This window comes from Rhizophagus irregularis, chromosome 11 (genome assembly GCF_026210795.1).
Source record: "Rhizophagus irregularis chromosome 11, complete sequence".
Lineage (NCBI taxonomy): Eukaryota > Fungi > Glomeromycota > Glomeromycetes > Glomerales > Glomeraceae > Rhizophagus > Rhizophagus irregularis.
In genome coordinates this window covers 3,665,711-3,690,636 of record NC_089439.1, presented here as the reverse complement: position 1 = coordinate 3,690,636, position 24,926 = coordinate 3,665,711, and the positions used below count along the sequence as shown (strand labels likewise).

The 24,926-nt window shown below is 28.6% G+C and overlaps 7 protein-coding genes across 7 annotated transcripts; 4 read left to right on the top strand and 3 right to left on the bottom strand.

Annotated features, from left to right (window-relative positions):
• Positions 1-538: 538 nt before the first annotated feature.
• OCT59_003277 (uncharacterized protein) lies at positions 539-4,675 on the bottom strand (the record flags this gene model as incomplete). The annotated part of the gene is made up of 3 exons (XM_025331153.2): positions 539-3,445; positions 3,537-3,809; positions 4,355-4,675. 3 exons carry the CDS (start codon positions 4,673-4,675, stop codon positions 539-541), a joined length of 3,501 nt encoding a protein of 1,166 aa, XP_025176095.2.
• Positions 4,676-8,156: 3,481 nt separating this feature from the next.
• Positions 8,157-9,687, bottom strand: OCT59_003276 (uncharacterized protein; the record flags this gene model as incomplete). The annotated part of the gene is made up of 2 exons (XM_025332168.2): positions 8,157-9,348; positions 9,434-9,687. The coding sequence occupies 2 exons, from the start codon at positions 9,685-9,687 to the stop codon at positions 8,157-8,159; spliced, it is 1,446 nt and encodes a 481-aa protein (XP_025176094.2).
• Positions 9,688-12,991: 3,304 nt separating this feature from the next.
• OCT59_003275 (uncharacterized protein) lies at positions 12,992-14,385 on the top strand (the record flags this gene model as incomplete). Its single annotated transcript, XM_066145515.1, has 8 exons — positions 12,992-13,059; positions 13,403-13,420; positions 13,498-13,510; positions 13,701-13,709; positions 13,783-13,807; positions 13,862-14,016; positions 14,198-14,226; positions 14,307-14,385. 8 exons carry the CDS (start codon positions 12,992-12,994, stop codon positions 14,383-14,385), a joined length of 396 nt encoding a protein of 131 aa, XP_065996232.1.
• A 249-nt stretch (positions 14,386-14,634) lies between these two features.
• On the top strand, positions 14,635-15,015 carry OCT59_003274 (uncharacterized protein; the record flags this gene model as incomplete). The annotated part of the gene is made up of 2 exons (XM_066145514.1): positions 14,635-14,657; positions 14,826-15,015. 2 exons carry the CDS (start codon positions 14,635-14,637, stop codon positions 15,013-15,015), a joined length of 213 nt encoding a protein of 70 aa, XP_065996231.1.
• A 4,229-nt stretch (positions 15,016-19,244) lies between these two features.
• Positions 19,245-19,665, top strand: OCT59_003273 (uncharacterized protein; the record flags this gene model as incomplete). Its single annotated transcript, XM_066145513.1, has 2 exons — positions 19,245-19,369; positions 19,569-19,665. The coding sequence occupies 2 exons, from the start codon at positions 19,245-19,247 to the stop codon at positions 19,663-19,665; spliced, it is 222 nt and encodes a 73-aa protein (XP_065996230.1).
• Positions 19,666-19,913: 248 nt separating this feature from the next.
• Positions 19,914-20,411, bottom strand: OCT59_003272 (uncharacterized protein; the record flags this gene model as incomplete). The annotated part of the gene is made up of 1 exon (XM_025326434.1): positions 19,914-20,411. One exon carries the CDS (start codon positions 20,409-20,411, stop codon positions 19,914-19,916), a length of 498 nt encoding a protein of 165 aa, XP_025176092.1.
• A 2,073-nt stretch (positions 20,412-22,484) lies between these two features.
• Positions 22,485-23,210, top strand: OCT59_003271 (uncharacterized protein; the record flags this gene model as incomplete). The annotated part of the gene is made up of 3 exons (XM_025318447.2): positions 22,485-22,517; positions 22,591-22,936; positions 23,170-23,210. 3 exons carry the CDS (start codon positions 22,485-22,487, stop codon positions 23,208-23,210), a joined length of 420 nt encoding a protein of 139 aa, XP_025176091.2.
• Between the last annotated feature and the right edge of the window lie 1,716 nt (positions 23,211-24,926).

Here is a 24,926-nt window from a genome sequence, read left to right as displayed (position 1 = left end):
CGGGCGTGCAACAGCTCAAATTATAATTTTAAGCTTATAATAAATGGTTTTGGTACGAAATCTCGAAAATCATTTGAATGATATAATGAGAGTTTGGATTATCGAGAGATTTTGGATTGTCGCAAGTGGCTGTCGAGATTTTGATCGGATACCATAATAAATACAACGAAAAAATAATGCCGGATTTACCCTATTATGAAGGATAACCATTTTGGCCAATTTATTTACATTTCTTCCTGTTGATCACGCGCAATGATCTTTCTCAATGTAAGGAGTAACGATAATAAAATAACATTATTTTTTTTTTATTTTTTATTTTTATTAAGCGATCCATGGAATAGAACAAATAAACAAATATATAAGTTTTACAATATTAGCAATAGGTATTTGACGAATACTAGTTTCTATATAAGCCTTACCAAAGTTTGAGACCTATTACAATAACAATGAATAAAAATCAAACTTTTAAATTGCCTTATCAACTTCGCTCAAAACCTGTCTAATATGTCAAAAGGGTAATCTCCTTTTTTATATAATCTTAGACTTTTCTTTCGATAGAATGTACAGTAGGATGCATCTGTAATCCTATTATTTCTGGATTCAAATTTACTGGATTCATCCGTCTAAAAATAAGTATTCTAATGCTAGCATGAATCAATATATATACACCGAATGCAAAAGGAATTAGCCAAAATAAGGGACTAAGCGTATAACTTGTATTAAATGCAACATTAAATGGTTCAATATACACAATGCACATGCCTAATCCTGCACCAAAAAATATTCCAATAAAATTACGAGGATTTGAGAACATAAATTTACCAAATGGAAACCGGTGTCGAGCTTTACAAGCAAATAAATTGAAGATTTGTTGAATCATGATAGATAAATATACAATAGATTGTGCTTCGTAATAAGCTCGAAGTTGCTGATCCTTAGTAATTTCTTGATTATGAATACTTATATAAGTTTCTGCATTATCTGTAAAATAATGTTTTTGGGGTACTTCTTGTTGCATTATTCGTGTATCATATGGGGTAATGCCATGATGATTCAAAACTACAAAATATGCGACCAATGCGCCAATAGCTTCTATAACACCAATTTCTAAATATGACCAGGAGAGAAGATTTCCATCAACTAATAATTCTTCATCAGTACTTTCAAATAATTCAGCCCAAAAACTTGCTGTAAAAGGTTTTTTAATATTGTGCAAGAAAATTGAAAGCTTTGAAGGAGGTATGAGTCGACCCTCTGAATCCCTAACGGTTGGAGTACGATTAAGAGCAATACGACGTACACGTTCTATTGAACTAGCAGTAACAGGCTTTCTAGGAGGTACCTTCATAAGACCTTTCTTGCTTTCAGGTTTATCCCAAGCGAATGTAAGAGCTATAAATAATTCAAATCCTAAATCAGTTACTAAGATAAGGATTGGTGTTAACGGTAATGGAATGGGTACTACAACGAATAATAATGAAACAACAACTTCTGGAGTTGAATGAGAAATAGTGTATTGAATAGACTTTCTAAGATTTGAAAATATGAGGCGACCTTCTTCAATACCCTTTACTGTAGAAGCAAAATTATCATCCATTAAGATCATGGCAGCCGCTTCCTTAGAAACATCAGATCCAGATTGATTCATAGCAATACCTAAATCGGCTTTTTTCAAAGCGGGAGAATCATTTACACCATCACCAGTCACGCCAACGATATGACCTAAGGATTGTGCACGTTTAACAATTTCAAGTTTATGTGAAGGAGAAGTACGTGCAAAAATAATTTCATCTTTAGAAAAGACGGTATCCCAATCATTTTCACTTAAAGAATCTATTTGTTCACCATGAACTACAATAGCATTATATTCACTTTCATGAATTGACTCAATAGGTCGACCAGTTTTTTTAGCAATAAGCGGTTTGGTATCTGATATCATTAAATTAATTTTTCGACCAATTGACTCGGCGGTCAAAGGGTGATCACCAGTCACCATCATTACTCTAATACCAGCACGACGACAACTTCCAATAGCTTCACGAACACCATGTTTTGGAGGATCTTCTAGTGAACATAATCCAACAAAACAATAATCTCCAGTCGGGTAATTTTTATCTTCTTTTTTAAATTCATAATTTTCAGGATATTTATCACTTGGTAACAATAATCTTGCAAAAGCCAAAACTCGATGTCCTTTTGAAGCCATAAACTCATATACTTCATCATAATTTTTTTGATGTTCGTCAGTTAAAGGAATTGCATCGTTATCTGATAATATCGTAGAACAAAGTCTAAGAACTCGTTCTGGTGCTCCTTTAATATATAAAGTTAAATCTCCCTTTTCATGTCTCTTTTTATGAATTGTTAATGCCCATTTTGTTTCAGAATTGAAAGGAATTTCAAAAACTTTTGGATATGAATTAATAAGTCCATCATAATCATCCACATTTTGATGGGCAAATCTTATTAACCCAGTTTCAGTAGCATCACCAAGAATTGCACGTTCATTAAATGGAACATCAGTACGATCAAATTTAGCACGGGAACATAAAAAAGATATATGAATAATTTCCTGAATACCGGGCACACTTGGATCAAAAGGAGTATTTTCGGATTGTACACTTTGAAATGCGGAATAAATATTTAAGGAAGTCCAAATATAAGTTACAGTCATTTGATTTCGAGTTAAAGTTCCAGTTTTATCTGTAGCCAAAAGGGTAATTGCTCCAAGTGTTTCGACACCCTGAAGATCCTTGACAAGAACATTTTGTGCCGCCATCCTTTTTGCTGCTATTGTTAAAAGTATAGTAACAGTAGCTGGCAATCCTTCGGGCACCCATGCAACAAGTACAGAAATGGCGAAAGCCACGTTGGCAGTAAGATTATTTGGCATAATCTTCATACCAATTCCGAAAAAAATAATACCACATAAAATGGCAATAGTAGCTATAATTTTTACGAATTTATCAATTTCTACTGCTAAAGGTGACTTATTCTTTTCTTCCCCTGCAGTAAGACCAGCAATTTGACCCAATACAGTATTATCTCCAGTTCTGATAACGATACCAAAGCCTTCGCCTGATACTACTAATGTACCATTAAAGCAAATATTAGTAGCTTCTAATGGGTTGCTATAAGTATTAGTTTTCAATCTTTCTTGTGGTTCTGATTCGCCAGTAAGAGAAGAATTATCTACTTTCATATCAGTTGCGGAGAATACAAATAAATCTGCGGGAACTTTATCTCCCATCTTTATAAAAACTATATCACCAAGAACTAAAGTAGATGCTTGGATTTGTAAGAGTTTACCTTCTCTAATAACATAACATTGTTGTGGGATCATATTTAAAAATGACTCTAAAATTGCAGCCGACTTTTGTAATTGATAAAATTCAATAAATGCGTTCAAAAAAGCCACTCCAAGGAAAATAGCACCAAGGTAAGTCTGAAAATAAAGAAAAGAGAAGATTGTTACTATTTATACAAATCCTTTTGATAATTAAAATTTTTTTTAAAAATATAAATAAATAACTAACATTGGGTTGATTATTAGCTGGATCAATAGCAAATAAAATATACATCAGAATACCAGCAAGAATTAATAATATGTTGAATAAAGTCATTAAACATTCCAAATATTTTAATATGGGATGTTTCCTTTTAGGAGGTGTGAGTATATTTGGACCATTTTCTTCCAATAACTTTTCAGCTTGATTCACATTCAACCCTTTAGATTCTGATGGTTTAGAAGGATTAATATCAACATGATATCGTTCGGCGACTTCTTCGGGGTTAAGTAAATGTTCATCCTATATTATTGAAAAATAAATGAAACGATTAAATGATAAGAATTAAACGAAAAGAATTAAATGATACGAATTAGAATTAAATGGTAAGAATTAAATGATAAGAATTATATGATAAGAATTATAAGAATTATATGATAAGAATTATAAGAATTATATGATAAGAATTATAAGAATTATATGATAAGAATTATAAGAATTATAAGAATTATATGATAAGAATTATAAGAATTATATGATAAGAATTATAAGAATTATAAGAATTATATGATAAGAATTATAAGAATTATATTATAAGATTATACTGTATGATAAGAAATTATATGATAAGAATTAAATGATTATCGCAATAGTGTAGTAGGACATATGTTGACAATCATCTGGTAATCACCTGATAACCATGGTAATCATGTAATCTTTTTATATCACTAATTATTTTGAAAAACGGCGATGATAAGAATTATATGATAATAATTAAATGATATGAATGATAAGGAATAATTGATAAGATGATAAGAACGAATCAAAACAAAAAGATGAATATTTACAATGTCTACACTTTTCTTGTTAGGATCGCTTCCTTTGGTTTCTTTCGTAGCAGGTGGAGTTCTTGTAGCAGATTCTACACCAGATGAATTTGCCTCGGATTTAAAATGGTCTGGTTTTGGTTGTTCATTGAATTGAATCATTGATTGCGATGAAATTTCACTAATCTCATTATTAGATTTTTCTAAAATTTCAGAATTATCTTTTTTAGAATTATCTGAAAATTGAGAATTATCATTTGTATGAGTTGTTAAAGTTATCTTAGTTATCACTTCCTGATGAACGGTAGGTTCTGAAGTTGAGTTTCCTGATTCGCCTGACATGATATAGTTGATGTTATTATTATAAGAGAAAACCAAAAAGGTTACTTAAGAAAAAAAATTTTCATATATTTCTTTTTATTAAAACGCGAGGGAGAACTGAAGGCGTTTGGACTCCCAAAAAGTAGGAAGGAAGAATGATTTATATAAAATTTGACATATAGGTGTAATAATTAATATAATGACGAATTGAATCGTATCAATTATGTACCTTATCTATACTTAACGCGATATGGATAAAAATGTACAATATTCGATGTAAGCTAATCGATCGATTGCATTTGAAATTTCAGATAAATTTCTTGATTGAGCGTAAAGATTGGCAAAAAAAAACTTGGCCCAACATATTGATCATAGCCCGACATATTGATCTTAGTCCGGCATATTAATGAATGGGAAAACTTTTGGCTATCAAGTTAGGTAAAAAAAAAAAAATCGATAAAAATTATTTTTCGTACAAAAAAAAAATCGTAATTTTTTATTTATTCCTCCTCTTAATTATTAAGTAAAAAAAAAGTATATATATATATATATAATTCGATTAGTCGATTTAAATGTATATAAAAAATTTAATTTTATAGGAGAGAAAAAGTTCAAAAGGGTGTTTATGTAATGAATATATACAATAGAGCTGGATTATCCTATTATCCTAAACTGTATCCGGTTAATTTTAAAAACGGATATCCGGATTTAAATTATAATCCTATGGATAATCCGGTTTATCTAGATTTAGAATGATCACAAGTGAACGACAGTGCTGTGCAAAATTCAAACATTAAGTACGTCATATTTATTCGGATATCCCGAATTCAAAATTTCTCTAACGAATTATCCTAAATTATTCATAGTGAAAAGCTCTAATATACAAAGGTTTAATTGTTTTTTTTTTAATCATAAAGAATTTAAACTATTACTCATAAGTTTGTTAAACCAAAATTTCTTAATTTTTTTTTCATAAACATGCGGTAATTTTTTTTCGTTATTTTGTTTAAAAAAAAAAGAAAATTACAAAGAAAAAAATAATATAATATAAAGTTCGAGAGGTGAATGAAATTTAATAACGAATTAAAAGAGTAAAATAAAAATTAAAAATGGTCTTTTTAAAAAACGAAGATCGGATCAAAAATTAAAAATCGAATGAAAATCCAAATGAAACGAATAATAAAAGGAATATTTTTTTTAAAAATATTAAAAGAAATGAAAAAAAGAAGAAAAATAAAGAGACTTTAAAATTTTCATTATAATGAAATAAGTTAGCCCAAAAAAAAGTTGAATCACCTGTTTTAAATACTATACCATCATTACGACTAAATAAATAGGTTTCCACTATTCACACCAACAATTCTTCCATGAAAAAGAAGGTGTAAGTGACGACCTGAAGATTAGCATTAACAATGTCTCGGTTGATGATGATCCATTTCATACATCAATTCTTCCAGGTAACAAGCATACAAGGCAGTCTTTAGATCTAAATTCCACCCTTGGGTTTAGTAAATCTCCAAACCATACCACAGAGATCATGAGTAAAATTTTTTCTATATATAATTATGGTATTGGGAGTCTTCGAATTTTGAATTTGTGATGATATACCATTTGAAGGTGAGGATGTAGCTGTTATTATATTTGATATTATAGGATGGTAACGGTGAAATGGAGAAAAAATGTGTATGAAGCACAATTTGCGTAATAAAAATAAATAAATAATATAATATAATATAAATAAAATAAACAAATAAAAGTCATCTTATAAAGTAATTGTAATTTACCAGTTCCAACAATCATATAATCTTCAGTCCATAAAGCTCCAGCATTATCATGACCACTACGCTAATTGCATTTCTTGTTGTGCAGCATACTTAGCTAGATCAATTTTACTAGCGACACCGCTCAAACTATCCTATTCTTAACCAAGATAATGAAGTAGTAGGTCTGATAACTACTGACGATGAAACTCTTCGTTTCCTAATAACTTTCCGCCTTCAGTAAATACAACTGAAAAAATTTGTTGCTAACGCAGCGACTTTCCATAATGTTGGAGAAACAAAAACATTGATCGTTCGGATTTGATGATGTGCTTCTTACATTATCATACCAAGAAACTGAACGAATTTGATTAAATAATTAAATAATAGGTTCATGGTGTATACACATTATAAAGAAATAAATAATACACAAATTATTAAATAAAAATTGAAAATGTGCATTTTATATTGTATTTTTAAATTGTACTTACACTAACGCTTTGTCTTTTATTGCTTGGTTTACTAATAACTTTTGATAGATTTACTAGCAAAAGTGCCATTGGACTGTGAATATTAAAATAGAAGGGAGGTAAACGACCTTCAAGAAGATAGAGTTAAATTATACTGTAGATGTACGTGATGAGCTTACTGTTGCGGACATTTTCAGGTTAGCATTACTGTCTTCAATTCGATTTAATTATTTCGTTGTTTTGTTTAAATTTATTGAATATATGTGCCCAAATTATTGAAGATTAAAAATTAAATTTAAATTTTCTGATAATAAAATGTTATATTAATTTTATAAATATTAGGAAGAATGAATTTTCGGTTAAAAAGAGAACATAATTCATTGAATGAAGTGATTTTTTGCCAGTTTAAATTCAAATTATTCTTCTCGTCCCTTCTTACCGATTCAAAATCTTTTTTTTTTAAACTTGTTGATAATAATATAATTATTTTGTTCGTGCCATTTGTACTAAGTCTCTTTGTATTCAATATGATCATTTTATGATTGTCTTGTTTTTTATCTCAATAAAAAAGATAAGTGTCCCTTTAGTAATGACCAATTTAGAATAAAAATTATCACTATAATTAGAATAATTCTTGGACACATTCTTAAGAACGTAGTGATCATACGAAATTTCTTAGTAGTTCAATTCTGATCGTTCGGGGGTTTTGAATTGATAATTATTGGCTGATGAAATTGTGTATCATTTTGATCACTTTTTTTTAACGTGTCTGGTGTCTAATGAAGTTTTAATACGCGCTCTCAAAAAGTTTAATATACCTTTATGGTATTGCTTATTTGCTATTTTTTAAAAAGAAAAATACGAAAAATAAGGTGACAAGGTTAACCGTTCAATAAGCCGATCAAGTACTCAATTTTGATTTTGATCACATGATAGGATTGGTTAATAGATTTTCGATCAAAAAACCCGAACTAGTATCAACCTGAAATAACATTCTTTATAAAAATCAAAAATATCTTTATTTCATGTCAAAAAAACTTTAATCAGGTACCGTATATTGCGGGTCACAGTAACCCATGCATAGTACCCTCCCCTCTTTTATCTGAAAAAAAATTCTGTTTTATATTGATTTTATTATTTAAAGAATATAATTTTTACGAAGATATTATACATAAATATTTTTCAGCATTCCTATTCATAATATACCCGTGGACCGTGGTACTATATACGGTATATATTGTCTATTTTTTAGAATATCCATATCATCAATTTCTATACTCGTCTCTTTATGATTTGATATACTTCATAATCTTCTATAGAAAATCTAGTCTCAGCATCTCTTATCTTTTTTTCATAATGACATTCATTACAGTAATCCGTATCATAATCCATATCCTCATTGGAATTATATGTAATTAAATCAGAAGAACCAAAACATGGTCCATATTTAACGTGATAATTTAATGCGTAATCTATATTTTTTACGTTACTAATAATTGGATCTTTAAAATTATTCTTATTTTTAAAAGAAAATATAAAACTATCTTTAGTTTTACCATAAGTAAGATCAGAAGATGATAACCATATTATAGGATTATAACCACCAAGAATTTCTTCCGTTTCTTTTACTTTAATAAATGTTACAGTAATAGATTTACCATCACATAGTGTATGAAATTTTTTGGGAGTAAAACCATCTCGGCTTCCTCTTAATAATAATTGAAATTTATAAGGTAAATATAATTCTCTTATATGAGCAAATTTATTATTATCTACTTTATCAATCCACCTCGAAATAATTGAGACAATATTTAAATTAACAATTTCCGAATCAATAATTTCATCATTCTTAACAATTCTAGGAAGTGAAATACTGTCAGATGGTTCATTATCAGGATCTAAATGAGAATTTAATAAATCTTCATAGAGTTGTTGATTTAATAATTTCTTATAAGGACGAACTTTTTGTAAGAATTCTTTGGATGATAAATTAAAAAATCTAATTAAAGGTAAACAATGTTGTAAGGTATTTTCCATTGTTTTGAAATCATTATCTGACCAAGTATTAGGATCTAAAATGAGAGATTTATTTTGTGCAAGACCCCATTTTAATACATATTCCCAAACTTCAATTTCTTTCATCTGTAAATCATCTCTTTTAATAAGTTGAGTTAAAGATTTTTCGGATAATGAAGTGAAATTGAGTGATGTAAAATATCTATCTGGACATTTAGCCATTAAATCTGTACAAAATTGTTGAAGTTCTAATAAATAATTTGATTGAAAACTTGTTTGATGAATAAGCTCAAAATTTTGTTCCATCCACTCGAATTTATTTTCAATCAAATATCTTTGTAAATAATCAACTATTTCTTGAAGCAATAGATCATCAGCCGCTTTCATTATTTTAATAATGTTTGAAGTGTCCTGTTCTTCTAATGAAAGAATCCCACCATAAATATACCTGACAATATAAAAGATTTTTTTTTTAAATAAAGATATTGAAATAAAAGGTTATGAATTATTATTATTTTATTAAATTAACTTACTTTAAAATAATTTGAAATATTTCCGCCGATATATTCGGTAATTTAATATTAGATAATACATTGTCACTATCTTTTTTATTGGAGGTCAAAATTCGCCGTAAATATGGGGAACGACAACACATAATATTCATATGTACCCGAAAGATTTTTACATTGGGGTCTTCACCAACTTCAATTGTAACATCACTGTATATATCACCATCCAATAATTTAACATAATTTTGACTTAATTTTGAGAGAAATTGGGTTGACATACTTTATAACTTTTAAAAAGAAGAGTTCTATATGCCAGCAATATATATACAGTATAATGATGCACTGTAGATCTTTCCAAATAAAAAAATTAAAGTTTTTACTACGGCGTTCATTTTAGAAAGCAAACGGATACAGTAAAATAAGAAGTTTGAAAATTACATTGTTCTACAGTAACAAATATCTTAGCTGCCACAGCTTTAAAAATGTAAAGTACTCGGGCAATGCAATAAAAATTTTAATCTACTTATAAAAAAATTTTTGTAATTCTCGTTAATTCTCTATACGAAGTATTTATAAAAAATTGAATTTTATAAAAAAATGAATTATTATTATATTAATTCGTGTCAAAATGAATTTATAAATGTTGACTGTTAAGGAATATTTCAGTTTAGGCCATACAGATTTAAATGGGTAAAATCAAACGACAATAATCAAATAATCACGTTGAATGATTATAATCTTTGGTTTATTAAAATGAATGATTTATTCCTACTTAAATAATAATAATACGAGTGCGAGTCTAAGCTCTAAATTTTCATCTATTAACTACTATTTTTAACTCGAGATTTTATTTACTTTTCTCAATTCGTTCTGATATAATAATGACTTCCAACTTACAAAGCTTCTATATTTGTTTTTTTTTTCACTAGAGAAACCTAAAAGATTATTGTAAGAATGGAGCGCGTCTCAGATTAGTCAGATATTATTCAGATTAATTTACTAAATCAAGAAATCTATATTCGTTCATTATTGAATCGTGGAGAAAAAATTTATAAATCACATTGTTGAAGTGATATGAAGAAAATTAATTTTATAAAGTGGAATTCTTTGATTTTGTTTTTATACAAATGCCCAAAATATATAATAAAAATAAATTCGCCATCTGTATTTCTATACTTGTCTCTTTATGATTTGATATACTTCATAATCTTCTATAGAAAATCTGGTCTCAGTATCTCTTATCTTTTTTTCATAATGACATTCATTACAGTAATTCGTATCATAATCTCTATCTTCGTTGGAATTATATGTAATTAAATCTGAAGAACCAAAACATGGTCCATAATTGGCGTGATAATTTAATGCGTAATCTATATTTTTTACGTTACTAATAATTGGATCTTTAAAATTATTCTTATTTTTAAAAGAAAATATAAAACTATCTTTAGTTTTACCATAAGTAAGATCAGATGATGATACCCATTTTATGGGATTATAACCACCAAGAATTTCTTCGGTTTCTTTTACTTTAATAAATGCTACAGTAATAGATTTACCATCACAGAGTGTATGGAATGTTTTGGGAGAAAATCCATCACTGCTTCCTCTTAATAATAATTGAAATTTATAAGGTAAATATAATTCTCTTAAATGAGCGAAATTATTATTATCTATTTTATCAATCCACCTCGAAATAGTTGAGACAATATTTAAATTAACAATTTCCGAATCAATAATTTCATCATTTTTAACAGTTCTAGGAAGTAAAATGTTGTCAGATGGTTTACCATCAGGATTTAAATGAGAATTTAATAAATCTTCGTAGAGTTGTTTTTCTAGTAGTTTCTTATAAGGACGAACTTTTTGTAAAAATTCTTTAGATGATAAACTAAAAAATCTAATAAAAGGTAAACAATTTTGTAAAATATTTTTCAATGTTTGAAAATCATCATCTGACCATTTATTAGGAGTATTAGGATCTGGATCAAGTGTTTGATTTTGTGCGAGTCCCCAATTTAATAAATGTTCCCAAATTTCAATTTCTTTCATTTGTAAATCATCTCTTTTAATGAGTTGAACTAAAGGTTTTTCAGGAAGTGAAGTGAAATCGAATGACTTAAATATTTTTTCCGGAGATTTCTCCATAAAATCTAGACAAAATTGTTGAAGTTCTAATAAATGATTTGATTGAAAGCTTGTTCGATAAATAAGTTCAAAATGTTGTTCCATCCATTCAGACTCATTTTCGATAAAATGTTTTTGTAAATAATCAACTAATTCTTGAAGAAGCAGCTTTTCTGCAGTTATCAAGACTTCAAAATTTTCAAAAGTATCTTGATTATCTAACGAAAGTATGCCTCCATAAATATACCTGCATTGTGGAAGGAAATTTGAAACTAAGTTAATTAAAATTTTTTTAAAAAAAATCAAAAAAAACTCATTAAATTATAAACAACTTTACTTTAAAATAATTTGAAATATTTCCGGTGATGTATTTGGTAATTTAACATGAGTCAAACCGTTATCATTATTCTTTTTACTGGGTGTCAAAATTTGTCGTAAATATGGTGAACGGTAATATAAAATATTCATATGCGCACGAAAGAATTTTACATCAGGATCTTCACCAATTTCAATTGTAATATCATAATATTCATCGTCAATCAATAATTCAAGATAGTTTTGACTTAGTTTTGAAAGAAATATTGACATATTTTAAGTTAGAGTACAATTTGAATGGGAGGAAAAAAAAAAGTATTTATTTGTTTATTATGTAACAATAATTATTACATAAATAGTTAGATCAATATATAGATACGTTGCGTAGACAGTATAATGCAATATTATAAATTGAATATTTAAGATTAATACTTTGATAATAAAAAATAAATTATTATTAATATGCACGTTATGCTTTTTCAATAATTTCACGATATATTACAATAATAAAAAAGAATTTAAGATAATAATTTCAGATTTTACTTAATTATGAGAGATAACTCTTACGCAGAGGTAGAAAAAGAGAATGGAAATCATGTGCAACAAAAACTATTGCAGAAAACGTGACAGGAAGAATACAAATCAATGGATTTGCAATTGTCCATTAATATTCAAACATTTGGTGGAAATGATTGATGGTGGAGAAAATGTTTCTGATAGTAATAATGATGTGAAGAAGATCAGAGTCTCAAATTCGAAAGCTTCAACATTTTATGAAACATCTTGAAGAGGAGTATGAAGCATGTAATTATCGACATGTCAAAGTACTTTTTGGATAGATCAGAAAAATGATGGATGATATTTGATAATGCACAAAAGAAAAATATGCTGACTGTTACCTACGGCTACGGCCTCTATCTTTTTTCTGACGTTTATCATCAACCGATAGATACATACTGCGTAATAGCCAAACATGTACACCATACGAGGATGATATTACTCAAGTTTAAATACCGAGGAGGCGAAATAGAACCTGGTGCTGTGTGACGTAAATGACATGCAAGCACGTGAAAAGTCACACGGTCAGGTCCGTGCGACGGAAAAAAAATCGAAAGAAAAAAAATACGCGTTTTCTTATCTATTATGCACATTCCTGTTTTCTTCGCATCAGAAGGTGATTCAGCTACAATGACTACAATGACGAATATTTTGTAATTTGCGTAATGATAATTAAAAATATTAGCAATCATAGCATGAAACTACTGAAACGTCCTGCTATTAGGTTTTGCGTAATTAGTAAAATATATTTTGTGTATATATATTGAGATTTTTCTCCTCCATATTTTTAAAATCCCACCATGTCTTTAAAAGTTTTCTCTTCACCATATTTTTAAACTCTCGATCTTTAAACTCCATCTTTAAATCTCGTCATGGTAAAAATAATTATTGTATAAAAGTGTCTATTCCAACATGATGCCGTCATCGAAAACCTTCGAAATTTTTCTTTTATCTTTTACTTTATTTAAAATGTTGTAATAACGTTCTATTTTTTAGATCTCGGGCTCTTCGAAGGTAACAACTTCAAAATAAATTTTTTTTTTTATTTTTACCGAACGTTATACTAACGTTCATTTTTTCTTTTATTTTAGGTCCTGGATTAACGTAAAAAAAAACAATTTTCTTTTTAGAAATTTTTTTGAGATCAATCTTAATTGAAAACCAGTCGGTAGAAGAGTTGCAGGAAATCGTCATGCTTTGTTGACAAAATTACACTCGGAAAGTCCTGAATTCCCGTCCAAAGTATAGGACTATCACATGAGTTTCTTGGTAATCCCTTCGATAACCATATTAGTATCATTGGGTAAGAACTAAGAACATGAATAATTTACGCTTTTTTATTTCTTATTACTTATTATATATATTATTGTAACTAGTTGAAGCCGTGGAACTTATGCATGAGTTATATGAATTAGATAATAAACACGCGAATTTTTTAGAATATTGATTGAATAGAAGAAAAAGGCAAGAATAATAAATTGGATTTACGGCCTTCTGGTATCCTTCCCTATTCGGTTTTCTCCGAAGGAAGTTCCAGCTCGAGTATTGTAAGTGGTAATTCCAATATTACAGCAGGAAAATCGCTTGCCTTATACTCTTTACAAAAATATGTATCCTCATTTCCACATGGATCATAAAATCCCTCACGCACATCCGCACATCTCTGTTTTTTACCACAAATATCCCGAGAAAAAATTTCATTATCTATTGGAATTACGCCTTTACGGATAACATAGAAGTTCTTTAGATATCTTCCAGCCTAATTAAGTTTCCAAGTGTTGAATCTAAAAGGTCCTTAATATTTTCTTTAATATCAAGAGGTAATGACTCCTGTGGTAAACTTATTGGCAATTATTGACAATTTTAAATTTTGCATTATTGATTTTACTCCTAAACTCAGGAATTCTCTTCCTCTAAACACCCGTTTGGTATGCAGCAAAAAGCGTACCCCTAAAGTCTATGTAGAACAAAGGGAATGAGGGTTAGTCGCTGAAATATAAAAGAAATACTTGTTGTCGGATGAAACCGGATAGGGAAGGATACCAGATTATCGTTTCCATTTCCTTCGAAGAAACCGAATAGACTTTAGGAGCTTTTGTAAAATGCAAAAATGATTTAGCAACGATCACGTCCTTCCCTAAAAGATGATAGCGTGAATAAAAGTAGTGTAATTCAACCAACTTATAATGACTATGAAGGGAAACTAAACACAAAATAAGAGAAGAACAATGGGAACAATGTCTGTTAGAAGGTACACTCAAAAATAGAAGATCCAACCAAACAAAAGAACTGAAAAATAAGTCGGAGGAGCGAACAAAAGAGTAAACAGAACTTGCAAGGGTGACCGTGGTAATTACAATATTAATGGAAAATTTTATGGAGTTGATTCCGCTATAGTCTTAATTAATAACTCTAATAGGAAACACTACATACGTCCAAAAGATTTCGCTATAACTGGAAGTGTGTTTAAAGATAATGGCCTTGAGCTTATTATCAAAGACATCAATCTATTTCATACTTCAAAGTATGTAATTAAAGTTAGACGCCCAACTGGATTACCAAAGGAAGCATTGATAATTTACAAACATCCATTTTTGATGGAAATTTAAATATCTATGAATAACAATCATCAATATTGGTAAAGTTTTTATAAAAGAGATTGAAATAGAAGGAAGGATTTATTTCCATCTGTACGGTTGGGGCAAATATTATTATTGGGAGGAACGTATGGTTTGATCAAAAGAAAAGATCAGCCATGGCACACTCATTGTAAACACTTTTAATTATTTTTATGGTGTAGCATCTCTAATAAATGCCGTGTTGGATGTTCTCGAGGCACCTATTTATAGTGACAAAAAGAGGGTGTTTTCAGTAATAAGAGAATTATGATATAATGCAAAAATATTAATGTTATAATTATATGATCCCCTTATCCTTATCTTTACCTAACCATATCGCAATTTTTCTACTGATAATAAATTTGGTAATCAAAAATCATAGTCTCAGTTGATGCGTTATTGAAATATTTTCAAAAAAATTTTCAGATAATTTTTTTTTTTTGTTTCTCCACTCTCTAATAGCATCACGGATAAATGATAGGGCAAAAAGCGTATCTGATAATTTATTCTATGAATTATTTATTATATGAATGAAGATAAAAAAATTGTTGATAAAGCCCCTTGAAGAAAAAATGGATATAAAATATATCTATGATGGATAATGAAACACTTATGTAACAGGTAATACGATATTAGGCATTTACAGTATACAAACATATACAAATAATTAATCATGTAATTAATTATGTTGATCGTACAGTATTGCACTATTCAAATCAGAATCATCTTTATATATCTTTTTTATGTTAATAAACCATTTCTTATATCAATTATAAATTTCGTAATAAGATTCAGTTATGTTTACATTATAAATTATAATGAATCCTAAATTACTTGAAAATTTTTAAAATCGGACTAATCAAACTAAGGCTGCTCCAAGCCAATTCTTTGTTTAACATAACATAGGAGCTCCAATCTGGGGGGGGGGGGAGGGCACAAAAATAATACATAAAATACAATACATGACCAGAATTACCATTAATATTGGCCAAAATTTTGACCAAAAGAGTAAGCAAAAATTTTGGATGATAATTCTGGCCAAGACTTAAAGATTTGTATAATTCCGGCCTAAATTACATGTATTTTTTTTACATAAAAAATCCAAAAACAGGGGGGAAGGGGTTATGTTAAACGAAAAATTGAATTGGTGTGGCCTAAGGCAGATAGCTACTAACAAATAATATTTTCTGGCATAAAAATTACAAAATTTAGCCAATGTCATGATTCTGGCCAGTATTATGAAGTTACCGCTGATCATAACAGTCTGCTATGTTCATTGTTAACAAATAAATCTTTTATTATAACGTTGTGCTCTTTTTCAAAATTATTATGATTATGGCTAATGCATTTTGTATTTTTTTTAATGTATAATTCTTTGAATTGCATATTTGAAGACGCCATCAATATTTGGGTCTCCAATATTACTAGATTTTTTTTTACTCAATATGATACCAGTTTTGTGTTTGCTTAAAAGTATTTGCAGCAGCAGCAGCAGCAAAAACATTAGCAACTGCAGATTTCAAGCAATATTAACCGAAAATTTATATGATATACAATAATTTATTAATGGAATTATTGGATTATCAAATATGTTCATACTCCTAATCCTATGGGCTCTAATCATTCTTATTACCTTACTATCTATATATCAGAATTTTTACACAAAAATACAATTTTAACCAATTGGTCTGAGTATACATTTATTACGATAAGTGCAATTGCGTACAACATCCCTGTACACCAAGATAATATGGCATATGGCATAAACCCTATATACTAAAGCCAATATTAATATAATTTCTTTTATTTTAAGTGACTGATCATTTTTACTAAACCTATTTTTTCTTCTGCACTGACACCTTCTTGCATTTTTTCTTCTGAATGAAAGTATCAACTGTGCTTTGCGCTTGGTCATTATCTATAGCCTTTTCGTTCTCCATATACACAAATGGTTGCCATAAAATGCAAGCTGAATGATTTGAATTTATATATATTTTGGGCTTTGGGTATCTCTCCATTGAATTGATATTTTAATTAATTTTACATGATGATGTTTTATAACTTCTTGTAGTTAAAATCATATCAAAATTAATATGGCATGTCAGTACCTGCAATATCAGTAGTTTTGGCAAGCAGTAACTTCCTTTTCCTTTGTCAGCTCAAAAAAATAGATAATCCTTACTAGATTACAGTATACTAACGCCAAATTTTAAACATGGTAGAGTGTGATATTTCATCTATGGTATGAAGTCTAGTAGGTAAAAGTAACGGCTACATTATGTGATTATAATTTCACCCTCTTGGATACATTAACTGAATGACCTAAGTCCATAAGTGCATCATTACGATCATATTTCAAGCAGGTTCTTGGTTTTGACTATCATCAACTATTTCAACATAATTTGGTACTTAAAGATTAGGTGCTCTTCTTGATAACCCCAAAACCATCATTCTTACTTCATCTTCTAGTTCTTGTTGACTTCTAATATCTTGCTTGTTATCATTTAAAATGGTCCATTTGATTTCTGACCGTTTTAAAATAAAAATTGGTTTATGCTTAAGGACTTTTCTTAAAAATTTTAATTTCTAATACACATCTTACATATTGCTGTAACATCTAACATTCACAATTTTCTCCAAATCATCTAAATCTTGATTCACAGCAACTTCACACATCATCCGTACATGTTACACTCAACGTATGACCATCTGGTTTCACCTATATGAATATATCTACCTTTTGTTCTAATCTGCTGATTAATATCTCACTTTCCAAAAAAAGTGACACCATTGCCTTTTTGCCTTTTTTTTTAAAAAAAATGATGGAAAAATATTGATTGTCTTGTGTTCTTTTCTATTTAAACAGTTCATCAGATTCTTTCTCGTATCTTCCAGGTTTTTTGTTTTCATTATTTTTTGCCGCTTTGACAGCTGCTCAATATTCGTTTGCCTATGAATTGTCTTTGGCAGACAGATTCTCGAATATCTGTCGAGACTTTCACGTAATTCATCGTTCTCATTTGCGAACAATTAAAAAACGTTAATAAAAAATGTTTTCGCAACATTTTCTATTAAAATAAATTAAAAAATGTTGCAAAATATCTTTTTTATTAAATTACTTAATAAAAAATATTTTCACACCATTTTTTGTTAAAATAATTAAAAACGTTTGCGAAAACCATTTTTTTTAATAAAAAAACGGTTTTGCAATGTTTTCTATCATTTAATGATTGTTTTCTACTTTTCAAACCCTAGAGGAATTAGTAAAGAATAAAAAGGGTAAACCTCAAAGGTAAGAAAACTTCAAATATGTTTTGAAAAAGAAATCAAACAAAATCGAAGAAAAGGAATTTGAAATTTTTAAATTGTTATAATTGATGATAAGGAGCAATTATTTTCATTTAGTAAATATTTAAATGTCGTATTGGAGATCTATTTATATTATTCATGTGAAAAAAAACTTATTTATGAGTAATTTCTCCGTATATATAAAATTTATCAACTAAAAAATTTATGTGAAAAATGATATTGTAAATGGGTAAGAATTCCACCAGTTGCTTGTAATCCAAAATTAGTCATCTATTCGAAAATCTATTTTAGTCTTTAGAGTTTAGATTTAACACATACATAATACTCAACAATAATACATGTAACAAGGGATTCATTGATCAAATTATTATACAAACAAATCAATTATTAAGAAAAATGGATTTAGTTTAAGGATTAGAGATTAGAATTAGGATAATGATTAGAACTGATTAGGATTATTGATTAGAATTGGAATTTAGGATTATAAGATGGTGACGAATTGTGACCCACTTTATGGTCATACCCGGAAAATAAATTTTTTTTATTTTATTTTTTTAAAAATTTTTATTATAATTTGTCGAAATTAGGGAATTGAGTCGACTAATTCAAAATCGATCATGGTCGATCAAGTCAAGTGACTCGACTAATGATTTTGTGTATCGAGTACTCGAAAAATTAAAATCGATCAACATATAATCGAATAAATTTGAAACACGTAAAATCGATTATATAATACTTGAATAAAATCAATCGATTAAAATATTAATCATGCTTTAATGATAAATTGGTTAAATAAACATGATAAAATCTTAAAATAGCAACTTTGCTAATTTTTCTTTGTAACAAGTAAGAAAGTTTCTTTCTTTTACACTCTCTGCTTATAGTATTAATAAACTCTTTTAACGTAAATAATGCCTCCAAAACGTGCAAGTAGTTCCACTGAATCTTTACACACATCAAAACGTTTGGCAAGTGATATTACAGATGAACAAGAACCACAAATTATACCAAAAACTGCAAATAAAACCAGTTGGGTGTGGGTTTACTTTGTAGAGAAAACAGACGGGCGTGTATTATTAATATATATTATAAATATATAATGCGAAAGTATAAAACTGCATAAATTTATATAATCTATTATATTTATTTTTATTAATTTTTAATTTATTAATAAATACTAATTATTTATGACATTTAATCGATTAATTGTTCGATTAATTGTTCGATTTTATTAGATCAAGTGTACTTAATCGAACTTTAATCAATTACAGCTTGTTAGTCGATTTTGGTCGATCTTGCCTAAAAAATTTTAACCAATTAATCGAACAATGATTTTGGGTGTTGACTCAATTCCCTAGTCGAAATACATTTCAATATAACTATACTAATTTACTAAAACCTATTTCTATATCTATATGCTTTATTTTCTTATCTAATCTATCTAGTACGGTTGTTTCGCACATTTTGTTTTCCTTTTTCTTCGTTGCTGAATAGCTTGCATTTACCGATCTTGCGTCGATTTCTTGTTATTTAGCTTCGCATTCGTCTTCTTCACCTACTCTCCTATCGTCCCGGTTCCTTCAACAATTTCCTCCTCTTTTACTTTCTCTCAACTCATTAATCACCTCCAATTTATAAAAAACTTTAGAATTTTTTGGAATAAAAACTAGAAAATCGGAGTTTTCCAGAAAATTTTTTATGGGCAGGATCGTATAATCATCAATCTTTGTTGATTGGATTGACGGTGTTTCTTCGTACGAGAGACCTTGTCTAAATTTATTATCCGCATCCACAACTACTTCCTTGTTAGGTAGCATGACTTGTAAACTTTGATCTTTGTTCACTGAAGATTCAGCCGGTTCATATTTTTGATATAGCATGAAATTTATTAAAATCCTTTTTTCGTGGTGAACGATCCAAACACCTTTACTGCCGTTATCTTTTATTGATTCCGTTATCTTAAATTTTTCACTTTTAAAATAATCATAAAAATATCTAATTTTTATTGCCAAAGAAGATATCGTACCGATCTTTACAATTTTCCCTTCTGATAGATCTTTTAAATCAATGCAGCCCATTTGAATTTTTCTCGAATTACTGATAATTTTATATCAGTAGGGAACCATCGAAATTATAAATTTGATCATTAATCTTTATCGGCATTATGATCACGGACTCTCTTCTTTCACCACGTGATTTTCTGCTTTGATACCCGGAAAATAAGTCCGCTAATCCGTTACCAAATTTTTTTTTTTGTTTATTGTTTATTACATGATGATGCAATAATCAGAAATAAATTTTTATATTTAGCAAGAAGAACTAAGCCTCTTGATATCATTGATATGGACTTGAAGGAGAAAACATCAAGATTACGAAATAAATAAACTAAGCCCGTTGTTACCCTTTGAGCCACGCAATTAAAATATTTCATGTACTCAAACTTGTAGATTTAACGTTAAATGTTTATGTTTAGTCGTCATAAATTCAAAATAAAACTATTGCTTTAACTCTTGAAAGAATAATTTTAAAACAAATTTTCTAGGAGACTTGACTCATGTCTGATCAACACTGTGGCACCATTCATTCCACGACTCCAAAAACTTTAAAATTCAATGTTTAAAAAATGATTAAAATAATTAAGAACTTGATATTTGTAATACTGTACGTCAATTATTGTACTAATATAAAGTGAATCTTCATGTGATATCACGATGATATTTTTTTTCTGTACATAAGATTTGTCGTCGCAAAAAAAGTAAATTAAATATTAATTATTATGGTTATTCTTTTCTTAATGATGTTTAACTCTTAAACCTATAATGACGAATAAAATAAGTTATATATCCGATAAAATTGTTGATAAATCCCAAATTTATAAAAAGTCTCGGCTGATTTCCTTTTATAAAAACTTGATTAATAAATTTAGCCAATTTTCGAAAATCATGCAATTATAAAGTTAAAATGATTTTCGGAAAAGTTTAACCCCTTACTGGATAAAATTTAAACGGTAAATTTAAACGTATAAATATTTAACCGATAAAGCAATTTTTAATATAAATATCAATCCCAATAAGAAAATATAATAATAATAATAAAAAAGAAACATAGCTGATAATATGTCTTTTCATAAAATTTTTAGTGGTCTTGGAATTAATGACTTCCTTTCATTTATAGGTGTCTTATTAATTATCTATATAACTCAATATTATTACAAATATTTTACTCGTGTTAATCCTTTACCTGGTCCATTGCCATTCCCATTCGTTGGAAATCTGCCTCAATTTATGTTGTATAAAGTAAGCACCAGAGAATTCTTCGGTGCTTATCAAAAGAAGTATGGTGACTTATATGAAGTTTATTTGGGAGCACGACGTATAATTCTAAGTCGAGCAGAAGATACTGATAAACTTTTAATGCCTTCAACAAAAAGTCATTATATGACGAGACTTCCCTATATGCAAGGATTAGAGGAAATTGGAATGATGGGAAAGGGACTTATTTTAAATCATAACTTAAAATCATGGAGATTTAATCGTCAATTTTTTACACAAGCAATCTTATCACCAAAATTCTCTCAGGAAGCTATTGTTATGACAAATAAAATGTTCCTTGAAATGGAAGATTATTGGGATAGATTGTATCTTAAAGAAGAAGTTATTAAGAAAAACAAAAATGTGCTCGATGTCGCTTCGTGGTTAAGTCGATTTACCAATGATGTGATTGTCGCGTTGACAACGGGTGAAAGATCTTATACAATGGCAGGTTATTTTAATGACCAGGGTGAAGAAAAGACTGATCATCCACCAGCAATAGTAGAAGACTCGGAAAGATTTGTTAAATCATTACGTAGTCATTTTGATAGTCTTATAATGTTTATGTTCGTAAATCCTTTCATTCGACATTACATTCCATTTTTTAAAGGTAAATCAGATGAATCGCTTCGAAACGCCAAATTTCTTTATGATAAAGTAGATTCAATTATTAAGAGACGCAGAGAAAAAATTGAAAATACACCATTAGATAAACCTTTACCGCATGATATGTTGACCTCGGTGATAACCGCGAATACACCACGTGATATTAATTATACTAAAACCGTTGGTGGTGAATCTATGGATAGACCTATGACTGATCTTGAAATTCGTCACATCATGTTCGACACATTTATTGGTGGAACTGATACGGTAAGTTATAAATTTTTAAATATTATTTTATTTTATTTTAATTTTGGAAATTAATATGTTTATATAAATATAGACCGCAAATTTGATTTCATTCATTGTCTATTATCTTGCACATTATCCGGATGTAAAAAGAAAAGTGGTAGAGGAAATTGATAGAGTATTCCAAGATGATAAAACTCGTCCAATTACTGAAAAAGATCTCAATCAATTCAAATACATTGATGCTGTTATAAAAGAAGTTGATCGCGTTTTTCCAGTTTCAAATATGTTGCAAAGATATGGTACAGCACCCGATGAAATAGCAGGGTATAAATGGCCAAGTGGTACAATGTTTCAAGTGAATGCTATTTCTATTCATAAAAGTAAAGATTATTGGGAAGATCCTGAAACGTTTAATCCTGATAGATGGATGGTTGAAGGTTTTGAGCCAAAGAAAAATTCTTTTATCATGTTTGGTGGAGGATTAAGAGTCTGCCCAGGAAGAAAGTTAGCAATGATTGAATTGGTTGCTTTAATGGCTTTAATATATAGAAAATATGATTTTGACCTTGTAAACATGGAAGCTCCTTTACAAGTTAAATCAGGCATTATATCTGCTTGTACTCAGTTATTAGTTAAAGTTAAATCAAGAAATTAAGATTGCTTGATACAGTCCCTGGCGAAAGTAATGGTGGTGAGAATACCACTTCTTAATTTGGTCATAATGCTATTACTATCCCGATTAGATCATTACTTGTTATACCAAATTGAACAGTGGAGTGATCATTTAAAAAAGTAATAAAAAAAAAGTATTTCAAATAATGACATTATTTTTGTTTTGTTACCCAAAATGGTTTCCATTACCACTAAATTTATTTATAAAGCTGCTAACTTTTACTTGAAACAAAGTTTTAGGTAATTTCTAATTAAACTGAAAATTTTTTGCATTTCCGTAAGCAATTCACCCTCCTCTTTAAAACATGGCAAAATTCTATATATTTGTTATTCTAAATGTTGCACTAAAGCTATTTCTTAAAAAAATACAAAGTGATGATCATTTTATGTATTTTAATTTTCATTGGGAATACATGCATTCTTGACTAACCAAATAATTTTCTAGATTATTGATGAGTTTTTTATTATAATAAATATATAAAATGACAATTCCCATAATGTTTGACATAGTTTATCTATATAAGGGTCAGGTGGCGAAAATTTTTTTTACTATGAGCTGTGCGCAGAGACTTTTATATGAGTAGCACGCATAATTGACACCTGATATTGAAAATCCTGCAAAAATACGCAAATAAAATTTCAGACATAAGTTATATTCACTGTACAGTACGTTAACCGCATTGTAATATTTAGTATTAATTGAAAGAAATTTCCAAGGGTTAAAAGTGAAATTTTAGAAAAATATTATTGAAAAAATGGTAAATTAGAATAAATTCTATTTTTTCACATTAGTATTTGGTTTTATAAATAATATAGAAGTCATGATAAAATAATAATAAGATAGCCAAATTTAGGGCAAAAATACACAAACTAATTTTTTACATATAAAAATTTCGATAAAAAAATACGCAATCTTGATGACCTAACTATAGATGAAAAATTCTTAGATTGTACGCAAATCAAAACTTTTACGCATCTGTGTACCCTACCCCTGTATATATATTTATCTTCCAATTAGAGCGCCGAACGAATCAAGTCAAATCAGGTTAAAAGGCAACTCGTACTCGACTTGGAAAATTGAGCCGATATAAAATTTTACGATCTGACCCGACTCAAATTTACCATAAAAATATCTAGTTATTTTTATGGGATCTCCCAAAAATCCCGACAACCATAATATCGACAATCTATAACCCGACACCAAAATCCCGATAAATGCAAATCTCGGTTGAATTAAAATCCTGACAGTCACACAGCAAAAATCCTGACTGAATTTTTAATGCAATTGTTTCTAATTTTAAAAGATTAATGATTTAGTAATATACTGTACTTAGTCCTTTTAGTTAAAATAAAAAAATTTTTCCTTTTAATTTCATTAATAATATAGTAACGTTAGTTAATTTGCATTAATATTAAAAAAATTCGCAACAATTGCATTGGTATTGATAAAATTTACAAATATTTAATCAAATAATTCAAATTATATTTTTAATTATATTGGATAAATTAAGACTCGGTACTGCGCCGCTGTATTTTTAAAATTATTTGTTTATTTAGAAATTTATAAAATTTATATAATTATTTTTTTTTTTGAAAAAAAAAACTTTGAGTTCTGTGACTATCGGGATTTTGTTTCAACCGGGATTTGGGTTTATCGGGATTTCGGTGTCGGAATTGTAGACTGTCGATATTATGGTTGTCGGGAATTTGCGGTAAACTCATTTTTATTTGAATCACTTTGCCAAAGAAGATATC